Here is a 23595-nt window from a genome sequence, read left to right as displayed (position 1 = left end):
TTCACTCCAGACTGACTCACTTTATTCACTCCAGACTGACTCACTTTAGTCATCCCGGACTGCCTCACTTTATTCATCCCAGACTGCCTCACTTTATTCACTCCAGACTGACTCACTTTAGTCATCCCGGACTGCCTCACTTTATTCATCCCAGACTGCCTCACTTTATTCATCCCAGACTGCCTCACTTTATTCATCCCAGACTGCCTCACTTTATTCATCCCAGACTGACTCACGTTATTCATCCCAGACTGACTCACGTTATTCATCCCAGACTGACTCACGTTATTCATCCCAGACTGACTCACTTTATTAATTCCAGACTGACTCACTTTATTAATTCCAGACTGACTCACTTTATTCACCCCAGACTGACTCATTTTATTAATTCTAGACTGACTCACTTTATTCACCCCAGACTTACTCACTTCGTTCATCCCAGACTGACTCACTGTATTCACTCCAGGCTGACTCACTTTATTCGTCCCAGACTGACTCACTTTATTCATCCCACACTGACTCACTTTATTCACTCCAGACTGACTCACTTTAGTCATCCCGGACTGCCTCACTTTATTTATCCGAGACTGACTCACTTTATTCATCCCAAACTGACTCACTTTATTCGTCCCAGACGGACTCACTTTATTCACTCCAGACTGACTCACTTTATTCACTCCAGACTGACTCACTTTAGTCACTCCAGACTGACTCACTTTAGTCATCCCGGACTGCCTCACTTTATTCATCCCAGACTGACTCACTTTAGTCACTCCAGACTGGCTCACTTTATTCATCCCAGACTGGCTCACTTTATTCATCCCAGACTGACTCACTTTATTCATCCAAGACTGGCTCACTTGATTCATCCCAGACTGACTCACTTTATTCACTCCAGACTGCCTCACTTTAGTCACTCCAGACTGGCTCACTTTATTCATCCCAGACTGGCTCACTTTATTCATCCCAGACTGCCTCACTTTATTTATCCCAGACTGACTCACTTTATTCATCCCAAACTGCCTCACTTTATTCGTCCCAGACGGACTCACTTTATTCACTCCAGACTGACTCACTTTATTCACTCCAGACTGACTCACTTTAGTCACTCCAGACTGACTCACTTTAGTCATCCCGGACTGCCTCACTTTATTCATCCCAGACTGACTCACTTTAGTCACTCCAGACTGGCTCACTTTATTCATCCCAGACTGGCTCACTTTATTCATCCCAGACTGACTCACTTTATTCATCCAAGACTGGCTCACTTGATTCATCCCAGACTGACTCACTTTATTCACTCCAGACTGCCTCACTTTAGTCACTCCAGACTGGCTCACTTTATTCATCCCAGACTGGCTCACTTTATTCATCCCAGACTGCCTCACTTTATTTATCCCAGACTGACTCACTTTATTCATCCCAGACTGCCTCACTTTATTCATCCCAGACTGACTCACTTTAGTCATTCCAGACCTACTCACTTTAGTCATCCCAGACTGGCTCACTTTATTCACTCCAGACTGACTCACTTTATTCATCCCAGACTGACTCACTTTATTCATCCCAGACTGACTCACTTTATTCATCCCAGACTGACTCATTTTATTCATCCCAGACAGACTCATTTTATTCATCCCAGACAGACTGACTTTATTCACTCCAGACTGACTCACTTTAGTCACTCCAGACTGACTCACTTTAGTCACTCCAGACTGACTCACTTTAGTCACTCCAGACTGACTCACTTTAGTCATCCCAGACCGACTCACTTTATTCGTCCCAGACTGACTCACTTTAGTCACTTCAGACTGACTCACTTTAGTCACTCCAGACTGACTCACTTTAGTCACTCCAGACTGACTCACTTTAGTCATCCCGACTGACTCAATTTATTCATCCCAGACTGACTCACTTTATTAATTAATTAAGTAGCGCCTAGTGTGCTGCCTCAGCCAGTATCTGGAGTGTAGTGCTTAGAGTACTGATTTACAGGTGCCTGGAGGGTAGTGCCTAGAGTACTGATTCACAGGTGCCTAGAGTGTAGCGCCTAGAGTGCTGTTTCAGCCAGTGTCTGGAGGGTAGTGCCTAGAGTGCTCTTCAGCCAGTGCCGGGAGTATAGCGCCTAGAGTGCTGTTCAGCCAGTGCCGGGAGTGTAGCGCCTAGAGTGCTGTTCAGCCAGTGCCTGGGCGGTAGCGCCTAGAGTGCTGCTGGTCTGTGGTAACAGCTGCCAGTGCGAGGCGCCGTCTCGGACCCGGGCACGCCTCCCTCCTTTGTGATATTTCACACAGGGCACTGTGTGTCCTTCCGGATGGGGGGAGGGGGGCAGGATGTCTCTGAAGTTGAAATGCAGGGTAATTAATAGTTGAGAAGAGAGAGACACACAGAAGGAAGAGAAAGAGAGGAAGTTAAAACATAGAGAAAGAGGGGGGGGGGTATGGGGGATATGTCTGCCCTGCTCCCCTCCCCACCCCCTCGCATGCACCTCTCTGGGAAGTATTCTGGGCATGGCAGGCACGCGGCTGAGATAACAGCAGCACTTTAAGGGACAAGGGTCCTGGGAGTGGGGGGGGGGCTCCCCCCAGGAGTCAGATGATGCTCTGAGCGCCCCCTCCCATCCAGGGGGACATTCCAGAGGCCCACGGGGACCCTGGGAGACTTTTAAAGTCCTGTGACTGGGACAGATGGGGGGGGGGGGCTGGGACAGAGCAAGTCACGTGCCAGGCTGTGCTTCTGACATGTGTCCAAGGCTAGAAGAACTGGGGCAGAGCCAGTCACCCGCCAGGGTACATTTATAGCGCCTCCCTGGCCCAGACATTAGGCGCTTTATGACAGAACCAGAGCGGTTACGCGTTGTTTCCATTGTTTTTTTAGGCACTGGGAGATTAAGCGATTTGCCAAGAAATACAGGATGTGCGGCCGGAATTAGAGCTGGAATTCAAACCCGGTTCCCCTGGTTCCAGAGTCCGCGGCTGCGCCCGAGAGGTGCCTCTCACGAGCGCAGCCCTCGGCCGAGAACCCACCAGTTACAACCAACTCACCCAGCAGGCTGCTTTCAATCTGCAGGTGAGCGAAGAACGGCCGACCCATTATTAGCAAATCGCAATTAGAGAATCGCAAAATGCAATGTATGTCGGATTTGCTCAAAATTCTGCAAATCCAACATATTCCTTATATGCGATTCGCAAACCGAGATTCGCAAGTGGAGAATCGCAAATTGAGAATGCAATTTCAAGGTTGCAAGGGTGCCAAAAGGACACCGTGTTGCACCCCTGAAATATGTATGTGTGCACATGTGGCTCACATACATGCCTAAGGGCGTGTGTGTGTGCGCCACATGGCACTTTGAAAAATGTAAAAAAGTGAATTTTCCAAAGAAATCACAAATTACCACCAACTTGAAGTTGGTGGTAATTTGCGATTCCTTAAGGCCAAATCACCCTTTTTCTGTGCTTCCTACATTGCATTTAAGGTACCGCAATTTGCGATTCTTTAAATGCAATCGCAAAATGGAAAATCACAAATTTTGAGATTCTCTAATTTGGGATGGACTTTTGGGGTGATACATCTCAAGAGGCCTTTTCCCACTCGCAGACGGGCCAATTCTGAGAATCGGCCTGTTTGCGTACGGGAAAAGGGCTTGATACATATGCCCCATAGATAGGTACTTCCATATATAACAGTGATGACCCACAATAATATTAAAACCATAATACGCAGCGGTCAACAGTAAATAGTAATTTATATCTGTTAAATTCACACAAGACAGGTCATCTACTACAAGGGCTGTCCATCACCAGTATTGTGCAGCCAAACATCCCCAAATGAACAGGCATGGAGTAACCGAAGAGATCCGTCACAGGCTGATGGACAGGTTTGGAGGCCTTTAATAAAGTAGGCCTGGGCGATAAATTTCGTTCCGCTCGCGGAATTTGCAATATTTTGACATTTTCGCGTTCCGTGGAGAGCGCAAAAATGTCAAAACTTTCGCAATCTGCTGCGAAATGGAAGTATTTTCTTGTTCGCGCTTTATAAATGGGTTCTCGCGGTAGCAACTTACCGGGTCCCTGTGTTCGCCGATGAGTTTTCCTCTCTGTTCGCGTGCGCCACGAGATATTGGATTGTTGGTAGCTGGTCATACTATCCCACGCAAGTTTACGATCGTGAAAACGTCATTCGACCCGGAAAAGGAAATAAGCATTGCGAGCAAGATGGCCGCGCCCATTAGCGACCTCATGGGCAAGTTGGAGATAAATTTCCCCCCCGAGCACACAAAAACACATTGCGAACGGGCAGGAAAAGCAATCTCCGCATCTTCGCGAAAGTTTTGAGTGCTCGCGGAGATTTTGAGCAATTTTGTGATAATTTGCGAGTCAATTTCGCAAATTCCGCCCACCCCCATAATAAAGTCCATTCACAGCAGGCCCCAGATATCTGCACAATCTGACCTCTTCTTTACACCTCACACAGACACTCAGATATGGAATGATAATAAAAACACTCATCCGAACAGACCTCTCCACTTCTCTCTCCCTCAAACCATGCCAGCTCAGGATGACAACTATACACAAAGTCTTAGACTGGACATCTCAGTGCAGTAACCAGGAAAGCAGACTATATGGTAAGAAATGCAATGAAGGGACCTGCAAAGGTGTGGCGCCGCGGCCAGGGCGACTGACGCTGGAATCTGGGGACCACGGTTCGATCCCCGGCTCCGGCGGCAGGTTAGCCCAGCACCATGTGACTCTGGGCAATAGCTCGCTTAATCTTCCCGACGGCCCCCCAGCGCCTAGAGACCCTTACGGGTGATTGTGCGCTTAAAAAAAAAAAAAAAAAAAAAAAAAAAGCTGGTCAAAGCTGCCACTGTACTGAAAACCATAAAACTGTGCGCCTGTCTCTCACACTTCTTCATCCAGCACACCGCTGCGCGCGGAATCCCGTAGCACAACACGGAAACGCTTCCTACACAGGATGAAAACATAGACAACACACTCCCAACCATACTCGGTGCAGCCGGCTACTCATGTAGGCAAGCGCTTGAACGCCCCACATAGGGACAATAAGCGCTATGTAAATGGTGCAACACAATACAATACAAAACAGAAATCAGTGAGTATATTACACAGCAATGCACACACGCCACTGTCAGCTCCTCCCACGGCAGACCTGTGCCAGCCCCTCACACTCCCAGCCACTGCCAGCCCCTCACACTGCAGACGTCTGCCACCCCTCACACTGCAGACGTGTGCCAGCCCCTCACACTGCAGACCTGTGCCAGCCCCTCACACGGCAGACCTGTGCCAGCCCCTCACACGGCAGACCTGTGCCAGCCCCTCACACTCCCAGCCACTGCCAGCCCCTCACACTGCAGACGTCTGCCACCCCTCACACTGCAGACCTGTGCCAGCCCCTCACACTGCAGACCTGTGCCAGCCCCTCACACTACAGACCTGTGCCAGCCCCTCACACTGCAGACGTCTGCCAGCCTCTCACACTGCAGACCTGTGCCAGCCCCTCACACTGCAGACGTCTGCCAGCCTCTCACACTGCAGACCTGTGCCAGCCCCTCACACTACAGACCTGTGCCAGCCCCTCACACCACAGGTTCCCCCAGGGGTAGCATGAATGGAGAACAGCTCCTGACCTCAACCGTCCCATGCTTAATTCAATTTTACAGCGCCCACGACAGAGCTTGTTCTTCACGCAGCACTTGCTGCCTCGGTTTGTTGTTTTCCAGTTTTTAACATAGAATATTTTCTGTCACTTAGTTAAATGGTTCCCCAATAGATTGGCATCGAAAGGATGAAGGGATAAGCGGGCCCTGGCCGAGTTCAACCTGCAAACTGCACAGAGGTCAGCGGCAAGCGCTTAACCCACTGAGGTACCTTATCCATCTGCTCTGGGAGCCAGTGTCAATCATGGACTGCCTGGCTCCTCTAGACAAGGGCACCCCCTCCTTCCCTGCCTCACAGGACTAGCGGCAAGTGCTTAACCACCTGAGGTATCTCTTCAGCCAGCTCTAGGGACCAGTGTCAATCAATGTCTGCCTAGCTCCGTCAGACAGGAGCACCCCTTCGTTTCCCGCCCCACAGAACTTTCTGAGTGTGGGGTGTATCTAACAAGGAGTACATAGGAGCAGGGGTGTATGTATCAATTGTGTAGCAGGTGCAGCAGCACCGGGGCCGGGTCTGAGGGATCTTTTGTGCCTAAATGATGTTTTTATTTTGCTTTTCCCTTCCTTGCATTAGACTCATCTCGCCCCTGCCTCACCGCTGTATGGGAGGCGGGGACGGTGCGGGGGGGGGCTGTGGGAATAAAATGAGGCACACACCCGGTAGACAGGTATCAGGGAGGAATCGCTCTTGACAAATATAGCTTATCTGCCACCGTGCAGCCTACCTCAACAAGCATGAGTGGCGCGTCACTATAGTTACATGCTAATGACATTACCTCACCCACGTCATCTGCTGCAAGCTGCGCGAGGGACATGGAAATCGGGCCACCCAGCCCCATGGATTCAACCCAGATCTTTGTGACTGGGGTGAATGTTTGCATTGTCCAGCATTCCGTCCATCAATTGTTTCTTTTGCATATGTCACCCTAAGTTGGCAGGGTATGCCCAGACGTGTGTCCCTTGCTCACTTTGCCACTGCATTCAAGCTAGCCTGGCTGATGAAGGGTGATGCCCTGAAACTGGTCTAGGATGCTTGTTTCCGGTCCAGGGCGGCCCTGGCTTGGCAGTTCGAGCTGGACTGTTCCCACAAGGTACAGGGTCAAGACTGATTTGCATATGGCTGGGTTCAACCTGGAAAGGCATGGTGAGCAAAAAAAACATGGATTTAGGCCCACATCTCTGTACTGGGGTGAATGTAGGACATTGTTCTGCATTCTGTCCGTTTACTGTTGTTTTTGCATTTGACATCCCGATTGGAACGGGTATGCTCAGACGTGAATCCCGTGCTCACTACACCACTGGATTCAAGCTAGCCTTGCTGATGAAGGGTGATGCCCTGAAACTGGTCTAGAATGCTTGTTTCCGGTCCAGGGCGGACCTGGCTTGGCAGTTCGGGCAGACTGTTCCTATGAGGCACAGGGTCAAGACTGATTTGCATATGGCTGGGTTCAACCTGGAAAGGCATGGTGAGCAAAAAAACAATGGATTTAGGCCCAGATCTCTGTACTGGGGTGAATGTATGACATTGTTCTGCATTCTGTGCGTTTATTGTTGTTTTTGCATTTGTCACCCAGAGTGGGACGGGTATGCTCAGACGTGAGTCCCGTGCTCTCCACGCCACTGGAGTCAAACTATCCTGGCTGAAGACGGCTGATAGCCAGAAACCGGTCCTAAGATGCTTGATTCCGGTCCAGGGAGGACCTGACCTGGCAGTTCGGTCTGGACTGTTCCCATGAAGCACAGGGTCCAGACTGATTTGCATATGGCTGGGTCCAAACTGGGGAGGCGTGGTGGGCAAAAGAACAATGGATTAAATCCAGATCTTTGTGACAGGGGTGAATGTTTGCATTGTCCAGCATTCGGCCCATCAATTGTTTCTTGTGGAAATAAAATGAGGCACACACCCGGTGGGCAGGTATCAGGGAGGCATCGCTCTTGACAAATATAGCTTATCTGCCACCGTGCAGCCTAACTCAAAAGGCATGTGTAGCGCGTCACTATAGTTACATGCTAATGTCATTACCTCACCCACGTCATCCGCAGCCAGCTGCGCGAGGGACATGGAAATCGGGCCATTGGCCCCATTCAAAAGCCTTCTCATCGGGAAGTGTGGCTCCAGAGTCCAACATCTGCCTCTGGGCCCAGGACAGCGCCTAGAAGCATCATAGGCTCAGGTAGAGCGCTCTTGCTCTGCCTCGTGTCACAGACCCTGGTCTTTCACTCTGTCCCAGGACAGCGCCTAGAAGCATCATAGGCTCAGGTAGAGCGCTCTTGCTCTGCCTCGTGTCACAGACCCTGGTCTTTCACTCTGTCCCAGGACAGCGCCTAGAAGCATCATAGGCTCAGGTAGAGCGCTCTTGCTCTGCCTCGTGGCACAGCGCAATGTCTTTCACTCTGTGTTCTGCCCCCCTCCCAATTAATGCAAAGTTACATGCCTCGCCAGCCGCATAACTTGTATAAGGCACTATATAAATGCCGCAATACAAATACCAGAATGCCCACAGGAGAGCGTGGCCTTGGTAAGGGGCACGTGCCGACAGGGGGCAAACCGGAATCTCTGAATTTGGGCAAACACATCTGCAGATGTCCTCCCAACAGGTCGAAATGGCACTTTTGAGAAGCAGACCTGGAACATGCTTATGTACATGGCCAGCTCTAGGGCGGTGCAACTGCACAGGGCGCTGACTTCGGGTGGGGGCGTCCTGTTTGAAATATATTATGGTTTAAAAACACCTGCTGCCATGGTCCTTGTCTCAGGCAACAATAAAAATGTCAAGATAACTCCGGTGATTAATGTTCTTCTTAGAGAGAGATTGTGTTTTGTCTAGGGGAAGGGTTGACTCATCAGTATAAATATATGTTCAAGAGCTAGCCTGGTTAATGAGGGGTGAAAACTCCAAAACCGGTCCCAGGAAGCTTGTTTCCAGTCCAGAGAAGACCTGGCTTGGTAGTTTGGGCTGGACTGTTCCCATGAAGCACAGGGTCAAGACTGATTTGCATATGGCTGTGTCTGAACTGAGGTGGCATGGTGAGCAAAAATTCTATGGATTTAACCCAGAGCTCGACTGGGGGGTGAATGTATGATTTATTCAGCATTCCGTCCATCATTTGTTTGCGTAGCACTTCTCACCCTAAGTGGGAAGGGTATGCCCAGACATGAGTCCCTTGCTCACTGTGACACTGGATTCAAGCTAGCCTGGCTGATGAAGGGTAATGCCAAGAAAACAGTCCCAGGATGCTTATTTCCGGTCCAGGGAAGACATGGCTTGGCAGTTCGGTCTGGACTGTTCCCAGGGTCAAGACTGATTTACATATGAACTGAGGTGGTAAAGTGAGCTAAAGATGATGGATTCAACCTAGATCTGTGACTTGGGTGAGTGTCTGAAAAGTTTCAGCGCTCCGTCCATCATCTCCTTGTGTCTGCCTAATTAGATTAAAACACTTCATAGTAATTATTGGCAGGTGAAAAAGACTAGCCAGTTTACTAAAAATTACATGGAGTGAAAGTGCCACTTTCCGACCCACTAACATTCACCAACTCTTGTACACGTCACAAAACTCCTCTGCTCTCTACAGCCACCCATGTATATGTGCGTGAACACACGTGTTCCTGTGCAGCTGCCATTGCCCACGTGCAGCCCCTGGTTGCTTCTTCGAAGCACGCATGACGCAGGATCCGGGTGTCGAGTGCAGATAGGCTATGGCCGATGGGTAGCCTGACGGGGCTCGGTGATTGGTCCGTTTCCATCATCACATTTTAATCCTAAATGACATATGTTGGCTCACGTGAAGTGATGCGTTCAGGTGCGGAAAGAGGCTAGCAGGATTTCCACCAGCTGCACAAACGTGTGTACACAATTTGGGATGAAACTATGAACCAGCATAGTGTAGGCAACACTGACTCTATTGAAATGTTTGTATTGTCTGATGAATGTTGGCTCACACACATGGGGCAAACAGTCATCATTTGTATCCAGTGTCCATTGCAGACAGGCACCGGTTGTAAGCACTGTCCTGGCTGTGTTCATTGCTTACTGCAGACAGACACAGGTTGTAAACAATGCTCTGATTCTATCCGGTGCTTACTGCAGGCAGACACAGGTTGTAAACAATGCTCTGATTCTATCCGGTGCTTACTGCAGGCAGACACAAGTTGTAAACAATGCTCTGATTCTATCCAGTGCATAATGCAGACAGACACAGGTTGTAAACACCGCACTGATTCTATCCGGTGCATAATGCAGACAGACACAGGTTGTAAACACCGCACTGATTCTATCCAGTGCCTTCTGCAGACAGACACAGGTTCTAAACACTGCACTGATTCTATCCGGTGCCTGCTGCAGGCAGACACAGGTTGTAAACACTGCACTGATTCTATCCGGTGCTTACTGCAGACAGACACAGGTTGTAAACAATGCTCTGATTCTATCCAGTGCCTTCTGCAGACAGACACAGGTTGTAAACAATGCTCTGATTCTATCCAGTGCCTTCTGCAGACAGACACAGGTTGTAAACACCGCACTGATTCTATCCGGTGCATAATGCAAACAGACACAGGTTCTAAACACTGCACTGATTCTATCCGGTGCATAATGCAAACAGACACAGGTTCTAAACACTGCACTGATTCTATCCGGTGCCTGCTGCAGGCAGACACAGGTTGTAAACACTGCACTGATTCTATCCGGTGCTTTCTGCAGACAGACACAGGTTGTAAACACCGCACTGATTCCATCCTGTGCTTACTGCAGGCAGACACAGGTTGTAAACAATGCTCTGATTCTAACCAGTGCCTTCTGCAGACAGACACAGGTTGTAAACAATGCTCTGATTCTATCCGGTGCATAATGCAGACAGACACAGGTTGTAAACACCGCACTGATTCTATCCAGTGCCTTCTGCAGACAGACACAGGTTGTAAACACCGCACTGATTCCATCCTGTGCTTACTGCAGGCAGACACAGGTTGTAAACAATGCTCTGATTCTAACCAGTGCCTTCTGCAGACAGACACAGGTTGTAAACAATGCTCTGATTCTATCCGGTGCATAATGCAGACAGACACAGGTTGTAAACACCACACTGATTCTATCCAGTGCCTTCTGCAGGCAGACACAGGTTGTAAACACTGTACTGATTCCATCCGGTGCTTACTGCAGACAGACACAGGTTGTAAACAATGCTCTGATTCTATCCAGTGCCTTCTGCAGACAGACACAGGTTGTAAACAATGCTCTGATTCTATCCGGTGCATAATGCAGACAGATAGAGGTTGTAAACACCGCACTGATTCTATCCGGTGCCTACTGCAGGCAGACAAGTTGTAAACAATGCACTGATTCTATCCGGTGCCTACTGCAAGCAGACATAGGTTGTAAACAATGTACTGCTTCTATTCGGTGCCTACTGCAGACAGACACAGGTTGTAAACAATGCAGTGATTCTATCCGGTGCCTACTGCAGACAGACACAGGTTGTAAACAATGCACTGATTCTATCCAATGCCTTCTGCAGGCAGACACAAGTTGTAAACAATGCTCTGATTCTATCCAGTGCCTTCTGCAGACAGACACAGGTTGTAAACAATGCTCTGATTCTATCCGGTGCATAATGCAGACAGACACAGGTTGTAAACACTGCACTGATTCTATCCAGTGCCTTCTGCAGGCAGACACAGGTTGTAAACACTGTACTAATTCCATTCGGCGCTTACTGCAGACAGACACAGGTTGTAAACAATTCTCTGATTCTATCCAGTGCCTTCTGCAGATAGACACAGGTTGTAAACAATGCTCTGATTCTATCCAGTGCCTTCTGCAGACAGACACAGGTTGTAAACACCGCACTGATTCTATCCAGTGCCTTCTGCAGGCAGACACAGGTTGTAAACACTGTACTGATTCCATCCGGTGCTTACTGCAGACAGACACAGGTTGTAAACAATGCTCTGATTCTATCCAGTGCCTTCTGCAGACAGACACAGGTTGTAAACAATGCTCTGATTCTATCCAGTGCCTTCTGCAGACAGACACAGGTTGTAAACAATGCTCTGATTCTATCCGGTGCATAATGCAGACAGACACAAGTTGTAAACAATGCAGTGATTCTATCCGGTGCCTACTGCAAGCAGACACAGGTTGTAAACAATGTACTGCTTCTATCCGGTGCCTACTGCAGACAGACACAGGTTGTAAACAATGCACTGCTTCTATCCGGTGCCTACTGCAGGCAGAAACAGGTTGTAAACAATGCACTGCTTCTATCCGGTGCCTACTGCAGGCAGACACAGGTTGTAAACAATGCAGTGATTCTATCCGGTGCCTACTGCAGGCAGACACAGGTTGTAAACAGTGCACTGCTTCTATCCGGTGCCTACTGCAGACAGACACAGGTTGTAAACAATGCACTGATTCGATCCTATGCTTACTGCAGGCACACACAGGTTGTAAACACTGTATTGATTCTATCCGGTGCCTACAGCAGGCAGACACAGGTTGTAAACAATGCGCTGATTCTATCCGGTGCATAATGCAGACAGACACAGGTTGTAAACACCACACTGATTCTATCCAGTGCCTTCTGCAGGCAGACACAGGTTGTAAACACTGTACTGATTCCATCCGGTGCTTACTGCAGACAGACACAGGTTGTAAACAATGCTCTGATTCTATCCAGTGCCTTCTGCAGACAGACACAGGTTGTAAACAATGCTCTGATTCTATCCGGTGCATAATGCAGACAGATAGAGGTTGTAAACACCGCACTGATTCTATCCGGTGCCTACTGCAGGCAGACAAGTTGTAAACAATGCACTGATTCTATCCGGTGCCTACTGCAAGCAGACATAGGTTGTAAACAATGTACTGCTTCTATTCGGTGCCTACTGCAGACAGACACAGGTTGTAAACAATGCAGTGATTCTATCCGGTGCCTACTGCAGACAGACACAGGTTGTAAACAATGCACTGATTCTATCCAATGCCTTCTGCAGGCAGACACAAGTTGTAAACAATGCTCTGATTCTATCCAGTGCCTTCTGCAGACAGACACAGGTTGTAAACAATGCTCTGATTCTATCCGGTGCATAATGCAGACAGACACAGGTTGTAAACACTGCACTGATTCTATCCAGTGCCTTCTGCAGGCAGACACAGGTTGTAAACACTGTACTAATTCCATTCGGCGCTTACTGCAGACAGACACAGGTTGTAAACAATTCTCTGATTCTATCCAGTGCCTTCTGCAGATAGACACAGGTTGTAAACAATGCTCTGATTCTATCCAGTGCCTTCTGCAGACAGACACAGGTTGTAAACACCGCACTGATTCTATCCAGTGCCTTCTGCAGGCAGACACAGGTTGTAAACACTGTACTGATTCCATCCGGTGCTTACTGCAGACAGACACAGGTTGTAAACAATGCTCTGATTCTATCCAGTGCCTTCTGCAGACAGACACAGGTTGTAAACAATGCTCTGATTCTATCCAGTGCCTTCTGCAGACAGACACAGGTTGTAAACAATGCTCTGATTCTATCCGGTGCATAATGCAGACAGACACAAGTTGTAAACAATGCACTGATTCTATCCGGTGCCTACTGCAAGCAGACACAGGTTGTAAACAATGTACTGCTTCTATCCGGTGCCTACTGCAGACAGACACAGGTTGTAAACAATGCACTGCTTCTATCCGGTGCCTACTGCAGGCAGAAACAGGTTGTAAACAATGCACTGCTTCTATCCGGTGCCTACTGCAGGCAGACACAGGTTGTAAACAATGCAGTGATTCTATCCGGTGCCTACTGCAGGCAGACACAGGTTGTAAACAGTGCACTGCTTCTATCCGGTGCCTACTGCAGACAGACACAGGTTGTAAACAATGCACTGATTCGATCCTATGCTTACTGCAGGCACACACAGGTTGTAAACACTGTATTGATTCTATCCGGTGCCTACAGCAGGCAGACACAGGTTGTAAACAATGCGCTGATTCTATCCAGTGCTTACTACAGGCAGATAAAGGCTGTAAACACGGTATTGATTCTATCCGGTGCCTACAGCAGGCAGACACAGGTTGTAAACACTGCACTGATTCTATCCGGTGCCAACTGCAGGCAGACACAGGTTGTAAACAATGCGCTGATTCTATCCAGTGCTTACTGCAGGCAGACACAGGTTGTAAACAATGCAGTGATTCTATCCGGTGCCTACTGCAGGCAGACACAGGTTGTAAACAGTGCACTGCTTCTATCCGGTGCCTACTGCAGACAGACACAGGTTGTAAACAATGCACTGATTCGATCCTATGCTTACTGCAGGCACACACAGGTTGTAAACACCGTATTGATTCTATCCGGTGCCTACAGCAGGCAGACATAGGTTGTAAACAATGCGCTGATTCTATCCAGTGCTTACTGCAGGCAGATAAAGGCTGTAAACACGGTATTGATTCTATCCGGTGCCTACAGCAGGCAGACACAGGTTGTAAACACTGCACTGATTCTATCCGGTGCCAACTGCAGGCAGACACAGGTTGTAAACAATGCGCTGATTCTATCCAGTGCTTACTGCAGACAGACACAGGTTGTAAACACTGTACTGAGTGCATTCTGTGCTTACTGCAGGCAGACACAAGTTGTAAACACTGCACTGATTCTATCCGGTGCTTACTGCAGGCAGACACAGGTTGTAAACAATGCACTGATTCTATCCGGTGCCTACTGCAGGCACACACGGGTTGTAAACACTGTGCTGAGTGCATCCTGTGCTTACTACAGGCAGACCCAAGTTGTAAACACTGTACTGATTCTATCCGGGCTTACTGCAGGCAGACACAGGTTGTAAACACTATACTGATTATATCCTGTGCTTACTGCAAGCAAGCACAGGTTGTAAACACTGCACTGATTCTTTCCGGTGCCTACTGCAGACAGATACAGGTTGTAAACACTGCACTGATTCCATCCTGTGTTCACTGCAGGCAGACACAGGTTATAAATAATGCACTGATTCTATCCAGTGCCTACTGCAGACAGACACAGGTTGTAAACAATGCACTGATTCTATCCTGTGCTTACTGCAGGCAAGCACAGGTTGTAAACACTGCACTGATTCCATTATGTGCCTACCACAGGCAGACACAGGTTGTAAACACTGTACTGATTCTATCCAGTGCTTACTGCAGGTAGGCACAGGTTGTAAACACTGCACTGATTCCGTCCTGTGCCTATCACAGACAGACACAGGTTGTAAACACTGTACTGATTCTATCCAGTGCTTACCACAGGCAGACCCAGCTTGTAAACACTGCACTGATTATATCCGATGCTTACTGCAGACAAACACAGGTTGAAAAACACTATACTGATTCCGTCCTGTGCTTACCGCAAGCAGACACAGGTTCTAAACACTACGATGCACGCGTCCTGTGTTAGATTATGCAGACCATTCAGTAAACGAGGCCCTGTTTCTATCCTGGGCTTTGTGTAGGCAGAACCAGGAGTAAACAATGTGCTATTTGTGTAATGTTCGTGTTGGAGCCAATACAAGTTGCAAAATCTCTATTCTGTTGGCAGGAAGTCCTTAGTAGGCAGACACAGGCTGTAAACAAAGCTACATCTGTACAGTGTGCTTTTGTTAGGGATGTGGCGTACACAGAGAGAGGGGGGCAGCGTCAAGGGACTTCCTGTTATGTGACATGTTCCATATTAGGACTTCCTGACATGGGACACAATTCTGTCCTGTGAGTTCCCTTCCTGTGAGTTCCTGCTCTGAGGCCTCACATTTTCTGACTAAAGAACTGATTGGCCTTGAAGAATGACTAGCCCCGCCTACAGAATGATGCATCGCTGATCACAGCCAATCACACGCCATGTATGCTGGGCGGGCGCTGACCGGATTGGACAGAGCATCTTCTAAGGTTATTCTGTGTCCCTCAGGGTTCTCTCCATCCTCAACATCTACTATGGACTGGGTTTGGGTACTCACGTGCCCAGGACGTCGCGGAACTCGTAGATCTCCCGGATGTCCTCGGCCTTCTTCTTCCAACTGGGCCCATCATCTCCGAGGGGCATCGTGAAGCTCTGGTACCCCTTGGTGCCCACTTGAGGTCCTTGACCAGGTGGAGTTAGAAGAAAAACTGTGAAAGGGGAGACAAGGAGAGACTGGGTTACTTCCCAAAGTCAAACTGTGTTGGTTGTCTACACAGGAGGTTGTGTTGGCCTAAGACCACCCCAAGGTGCCCGGGGTAGCGTGGGCGGGTAGCACCGGTAGGGGGGGTAGCACCGGTAGAGGGAAAGACCTCAATGAAGGTTGCCTCAGACCAGGCCTTGGTGCCCGGGGTAGGCTGGGGTAGCACCGGTAGAGGGGAGGAGGACCTCAAAGAAGGGGCCTCAGACCACCCCAAGGTGCCCGGGGTAGGGTGGGGGGGGTAGCACCGGTAGAGGGGGGGTAGCACAGGTAGAGGGGGGGGGGGGAAGGCCTCAATGATGGTGGTGAGGAAGGAGCTTTGAGAATGGAATTCCCCTTCTCAAGAGGCGTGTATCCCTCTGGTTGGGGTGGCAATGCATTGTGGGTAGCAGTGCATTGTGGGTAGCAGGCTTTAGGGTACTGAAGGTCCCTCAGGAATGAATGGGCGAAGCTCAGAGGGAGTTGGTGAGGTGAGGAGCAGGAGAGGGGGTAAACATTCACTGGCAACTCCCCCCATTTCAACTCACATTTACATCACATTGAGTAAAATACTAAATGTTTATGCAACAAAATGTAAAGACAAATAGAAGCGACATGCGTCAGGGTGACATGATCCCTTCCGGTCACATGGACCTTCAAAGCGTTCGGCTTTACTTAAGGAACCAGTGCATTCTGGTAGATGTAGTCTTATCTTACATTGACAGAACCAACAGGAGCAACACACTTCACTGCTATTTTTAAAATAAAAGTAAGGCTTTTGGTAATCATCAGATGCAAGCAATGCCAAGAAAGAATGTTCTAGAACACAGTAACCGGTCGAAGGTTGTATGATCATGTGATTTCATATGCTGCAATTCGGGTTCAGGGACCATTGTGTGGTCAAAAGGCATATATATATATATATATATATATTGCAACACAATCCGACTATATAGTCGGAAAAACGGCAAGCACACTGGTATCCGGATTTAAAGTATTTTTAATGCAGACCCCCTCACCCCAGACAGACGCGTTTAGCTAATCTAGCTTCGTCAGTGTCAGTTTGTGCAAATAATCATACGCCATTTTAAACCCACCGATCAATACTACAATCATTGACATAAACGATGGTAAATTTTGTCAAAGGTGGTGGCCATCTTTAAACATATGTATCTATATATATCAACAGTGTTTATCATGGCGAAGAATATATATATATATATATATATATATATATATATATATATATATATATATATATATATATATATATATATATTTTTTTTTTTTTTCACCACCAAATATCCAACAAAGGACAGAAGAGCACTCCTCTGGTTTCTGACACAATTTATTGCATCCAACAGATGCTTTTCAGCGATTAGTACCTTTCTCAATATTGATTCAATAAAGGTTTAGTCAATTCCACATCCATTTACCTAAGGCATTGACGAAGGACTGCAGTATTGCCATGAATCGGACGCTCTCACCGGCGCCATCTCAGTGTCTATTAACCACTATATTACAACATAGCATTGTTGCACAAACTCATGCGCATTAAGGTGCCAATTCCATTGGAGACAATTGTTGACTACAAAATGCAACTTAAGATCCAAAATTACATGCAATTTGCTTCCCCTCAGGGATAAATACAGTCCCTATAACAATTAACCTGTTTGCTGCGTGCGTCGACCATCGGCTGACTCAAGCACTACCTTTGTAGTGCTGCGTACGTCCGTTGGTCAACGCGGCCCCGCCCGCGCACGGAAACACCCGCACTGCAGTGGATTTTACGCTGCAGTTAACGGGTTAATGACGAATGCGCATGGGTTAATGCAACATTGCTATGTTGTAATATAGTGGTTAATAGACACCGAGATGGCGCCAGCGAGAGCATCCGATTCATGGCAATACTGCAGTCCTTCGTCAATGCCTTAGATGAATCATCCAATCAGAGTGAAGCACTGAGCTTAAAGGAAATGGATGTGAAATTGACTAAACCTTTATTGAATCAACATTGAGTTGCTGAAACGTGTCTGTTGGATACAATAAATGGTGTCTGAAACACGAAGAGTGCTCTTCTGTCCTTTGTTGGATACTTGGTGGTGAATATTGTGCGTGAGATGCCACTCTCGTGAAAAAAGCATCAGCCCTGAAAAGTGTTCCACGGGTTATGTGCAAAAACAGGCAGGGTATGCTCAGACGTGAGTCCCTTGCTCACTTTGCCACTGGATTCAAGCTATCCTGGCTGAAGACGGCTGGAATGCCAGAAACCAGTCCTAGGAAGCTTGTTTCCGGTCCAGGGAAGGCATGGCTTGGCAGTTCGGGCTGGACTGTTCCCATGAGGCACAGGGTCAGACTGATTTGCATATAGCCATGTCTGAACTTGGCTATATGCAAATACGCACGGAACCTTGGCGTCATCCTGGACTCTTCACTTTCAATGAACAGACAAGTCAGCGCCGTATCCTCATCCTGCTTCAACATCCTTCGCATGCTCAGAAAAACATTTCGCTGGATCCCCACCGAAACAAGGAAAACAGTCACCCATGCTCTGGTCACGAGCCGACTGGACTACGGAAACACCCTCTACGCAGGTACCACCGCCAAACTACAGAAGAAACTACAACGAATCCAAAACGCCTCAGCCAGGCTCATATTAGACATCCCACGCAACGAACACATCTCTGGTCACCTTAAAGACCTCCACTGGCTACCCGTCAATAAGAGGATCAATTTCCGACTGCTTACCCACGCACACAAATCACTCTACGACATCGGACCAGATTGCCTCAACTCTCGACTGTCCTTCTACACCCCCTCCCGCCAACTTCGATCTTCCAGCCAAGCATTCGCCACTGTCCCTCGCATCAACAAAACCACCATGGGAGGCAGATCCTTCTCATACCTGGCTGCCAAAACATGGAACTCACTCCCCGCTTACCTTCGCCTCACCCAGAATCACCTAGCGTTCAGAAAACAACTTAAAACGTGGATATTTGACAAATAACCCCCCTCCCCTCCCCAAGCGCCTTGAAACCCTCTGGGTATGTAGTGCGCTATATACATTTTATGACTTGACTTGACTTGACTTGAACTGGGGTGGCAGAGTGGGCTAAAGAACGGTGATGGATTAAACCCAGATCTCTTGACTGGGTGTGAGTGTTTGATTGATTCAGATGCTCCGTCCATCACCACCCCCTTTTGTACCACGGGTTATGTGGCATCTGGTATATATATATATCAATATTAATAATGAAGCATTATAGCATATCTACAAGATAATTTAGATTCCTTAAGAACGAATATTGCATCATGCCTGGGATTTATTTCATACAGAAAGTCCACAAGAACAGTTCTCGACCACCGGGAAGGCCAATTATCTCCGCCAAACAAAGTCTACTTGAAAATGTATCCATCTATATTGACCCCTTCCTCCTCGTCCACGTAAAGGCCCTTCCATCATATATACAGGACACCACTGATTTTTTTAAAACAAAACCATGACTTCCAATGGCAAGATTACCCTTTGCGATCACTCATTGGCCCTCTCTAACCTGTATACATCAATTCATCACAATGATGGAATTAGGGCTCTGGAACATTTCCTTGGTACTAGACCGATCAAAGTTTATTCTCATAATAAGATGTTTATCAGTCTAACACAATTTTGCTTAGAGAATAACTATTTTTTGTTCCAACAACAGGTCTACCATCAAATAAGGGGACGATGTAAGTTATCAAATCAAAAGCATGGCAAGGAAGCTATGCTCGGGGGAGGGGCAAACACAAGAAGAGGAAGGAAAGCCATCAATTAAGAAGCAAGCAAATGAGGGACAAGATAAGTAACCAATGGTAAGCAATCGGCGGGCTCAAACTCAGCATAAGTATAGGTATTGCCCATAGTGGGTTAGAAGTATGGTCCATGGAATAGGTCTTACAAGACCAATTCTTAAATTTAGACCCATCAGCAATCCAGCTACATCAGCGAATTTCACTCCAGAGTGAAGTTCACCGAGTGAAGTATGCCGAATTTTAGGATTTTGTCTTGTAAAACCTATTCTATGGATGCAAATACCTAATGGTAATATCAGCCCTGAAGAAGAGGGTTATCCTTCAAAACACGTGCTGGCTGCCTGTAAAATAACTTCACATAAAGATTCTTCTTGTACGTGAGTCACACAGAAAGACTAAAGTGGATTATTCTCCGTGCATGAAACTTATAGGGCATGGATAATTTTTTAAGGCGTAGAGGTCATCCTGAACCTCCATAAGGCTAAACTTTAACTTATATTAAAACCATAGGAGTTGGTCTTGGAGGAGAAGGTGCCGGGACCATTATCCCTTACAGCGATTTGTCGGTATCAATTGAAAATGGGTTCACTGTAATGGCAGTGCGCTACCACAACATGCATACTCCACTCTACAACACTCAACTCCACTCTAGACCACACTACACCCCTCTACTCTACAGCACTCTACACCACTTCACTCTTTGACACTAATCCACTCTACGACACTGCTCCACTTTATGCCGCTCCACTCTACGACACTTCAATCCAATCTTCGACACTTCATTCTACTCCACTCTACACCACTTTGCTCCGCTCTACTCCACGCCATTATACTCCACCAATCCACTCTCCGACACTCCACTCTACGCCACTCCATGACACTCTACTGCACTCCACTCTACGACCCTCTACTCTACAGCACTCTACACCACTTCACTCTCCGACACTAATCCACTCTACAACACTGCTCCACTCTATGCCGCTCGACTCTACGACACTTCAATCCAATCTTCGACACTTCATTCTACTCCACTCTACACCACTTTGCTCCACTCTACTCCACGCCATTATACTCCACCAATCCACTCTCCGACACTCCACTCTACGCCACTCCGTGACACTCTCCTGCACTCCACTCTACGACCCTCTACTCTACAGCACTCGACACCACTTCACTCTCCGACACTAATCCACTCTACAACACTGCTCCACTCTATGCCGCTCGACTCTACGACACTTCAATCCAATCTTCGACACTTCATTCTACTCCACTCTACACCAATTTGCTCCACTCTACTCCACGCCACTATACTCCACCAATCCACTCTCCGACACTCCACTCTACGCCACTATGTGACACTCTACTGCACTCCACTCTACGACCCTCTCCTGCATTCTATGCCACTCCACTCTACAACACTCCACTCTACGACACTTCAATCCAATCTTCGACACTTCATTCTACTCCACGCTACACCACTTTGCTCCACTCTACTCCACTCCACTATACTCCACCAATCCACTCCCTGACACTCCACTCTACACCACTATGTGACACTCTACTGCACTCCACTCTACGACCCTCTACTGCTTTCTATGCCACTCCACACTACGGACATTTCCGCTACGCCACTTTTAGCCAAGATGAACAGCAGCCGCTTACAACGAGGCTAATACACATTGGCAAAGCCAATGGCACTCGCGTAGGAGAGAGCTATTGGGTTTGCCAATGCTTGTTAATTACTACTGGGCCTGGGACCCGGCCCACTTAAAGCCCTGATTTTACCTGGTTAATCCTGAAACAATAGAACAGGACAATGGTTCAAGCGGGAGAGCTGACAGAACAGCCCCAGGAGGGGCACCTGAGAGCCACAGAAAGTAATCCTGGCAAACCTGAGTAGAGTGAGGGGTACAGGGCATGAGGAGAAGAGAGAGCATCCCCGAAGACAACAGGAAGTCACCCCACTCCTGCGGTACAGACCCCGGATACAGAAAAAAAAAAGGGCACGAGGGAGAACCAGTGAAAAGAAGAACACAAAACTCACAGAGAAAGAAATGAAGCGTCAAGAACACAAGGCACTACTGGGGGTGTGGGGGGAGAATACAAACGGAAGGGCGACAAAAATCCTCCAAACTCAGGCTGGACAAGGTGTGAAATCAACCGCAGCTCTTCTTCTGCCACTTCCTTCCGGCTTCTGGGTACGCCCCGCCCACTTCCGGTTCAGAGAGGACAACTCAGGCCCTGCCGGAAGGAGCCTGGGGTTGTGTAGCACCTGCCGGGCTGGCCACAGCTCTCCCTCGACAGGACACACACCCCAGCACACACACCCCACACACCTCACACATTCCCACACAGAGGGCCCGATTCACAGAGCTAACTTAAGACAAAATCCTAAACTTACTACTTTTGGTGTTCACAGAAGTTAGGATTTTGTCTTAAGTTTGTCTTAAGACAAACTTAAGACAGACTTAAGACAGACTTAAGACAGACTTAAGTTAGGATTTTGTCTTAAGCTTGTCTTAAGTCTGTCTTAAGTTTGTCTTAAGACAAACTTAAGACAAAATCCGAACTTCTGTGAATACCCAAAGTAGCAAGTTAAGGATTTTGTCTTGTTAGTTCTGTGAATCGCCCTGCAATAACTGATGAAACTGAAAGCCGCAGCATAGCTGCGACCCCAGAGAAGGCAAACCCCTCACTACTATGCAGGTGTGATCATGTGTAGTTCTTTAATAACGCAGACTATGTCTTCCTCAACGTCAGAGAAGGACAGCTTTCGAAACAGTGGGTGCAAAGGGCACAAACCGTGTGTTACACTGGCAAAGAATGGTTCTGGCTGTCTGCCAAGCAAAGAAGTCTAAAGTTCTCACTCCAGCGCCCACAGAGGTCTAAAACTGCCGTCAGCAGAACAAATACGACAAAAAACAAGCATTGGCAAACCGGCAAACCCAGTGTGTCTGACCTTTGCAAGCTGGTGCGATGGCCGTTTTTTTATTGCAAGCCTTAAGCACAAAAATAAAAAGGAAAAATGAAACTATGTTGTGGCCTAGGTGTGTGCCATGCATTTTATTATTTGTAGAGTAAACAAGGATAAAAAAACACCCAACCAAGCACTCAAATAGAGGGTAGCTACACTGTTGCAATGTCGCAAGCAGTCTGTAGCATAAACCTTATAAAGTAGAGGAGACAAAATAAATAGCCTATATTTAAAGTTATTAAAACAAAATAAAAGAAGAAGCAAGCTTTGAAGCGGCTTTACAACTGAAGAGAAAGGAACTATTTTAGGCAGATGTGAACAATGTGCACAGGTCTTGTGCAATCACTCAAAGTGAAGGAGCCCAGTGGGTAAAGTGGGCTGACCCATTGCCTCATGCTCTGGTGGGCAGAGGCAGAAACTGAGTGACAATTTAGCAGACCAATGGATGGAGCCCTCTGACCAAACCCCCCCCCCACCCCCCCTGTATGTGTAGTATGCATGTTTGTTTTGGAAAAACACTAGTCTGGCAAGACAGCTAGGCCTGCTTTAGGAATGCAGCTTGGTTCAGACCCAGTGCTGACAAAGACAAGGCGCTGAAAGCAGGTTTCAGAGGTTCACTCATGCAGTCTATTTAAAAATCCCGTTGACGTTGGACCGCGACAGATGAATGCTGTGACGAGTGATGTGTTCCGTTTGCTGGATGCAAAGAAAGAGGGTTGTATCGCAAGAGGAAGGCAAACACCATTCGTAGAAGGTATAACCAAGCTTCCGCCATCATGGCGGTCCTCTCAGATGTGGGATGGCCCGCGGGTATCACAAATACTCCATAGACCGCTCTCAAGTGCAGGAAGCTGCTCATACAGTCCAGGATTTGTATTTGCATTCTTTAAACCCTTAGCTGCGGCGGCTATTCCGCCGCAGAGCTTAAGGGGAGGCGGGGCCGTGCGGCGCTCCCGTACTCGTGATGGAACCGCTCCGTCGCGGCC

The 23595-nt window shown here is 47.9% G+C and overlaps 1 protein-coding gene across 1 annotated transcript in view; it reads right to left on the bottom strand.

Moving 5' to 3' along the window:
• CAMK1 (calcium/calmodulin dependent protein kinase I) overlaps positions 1 to 23595 on the bottom strand; it is a 411042-nt gene that overhangs the window by 312629 nt on the left and 74818 nt on the right. Inside the window, exon 2 of the mRNA XM_078661850.1 lies at positions 15664 to 15814. Within this exon, the coding sequence (XP_078517976.1) occupies positions 15664 to 15749 (86 nt within the window). The 5' untranslated portion in view covers positions 15750 to 15814. The remainder of the gene's footprint in view (positions 1 to 15663; positions 15815 to 23595) is intronic.

Source organism: Lissotriton helveticus, chromosome 9 (genome assembly GCF_964261635.1).
Source record: "Lissotriton helveticus chromosome 9, aLisHel1.1, whole genome shotgun sequence".
Lineage (NCBI taxonomy): Eukaryota > Metazoa > Chordata > Amphibia > Caudata > Salamandridae > Lissotriton > Lissotriton helveticus.
The sequence above is the reverse complement of the archived record's forward strand: the minus strand, read 5'-3'. Positions and strand labels throughout refer to the sequence as shown.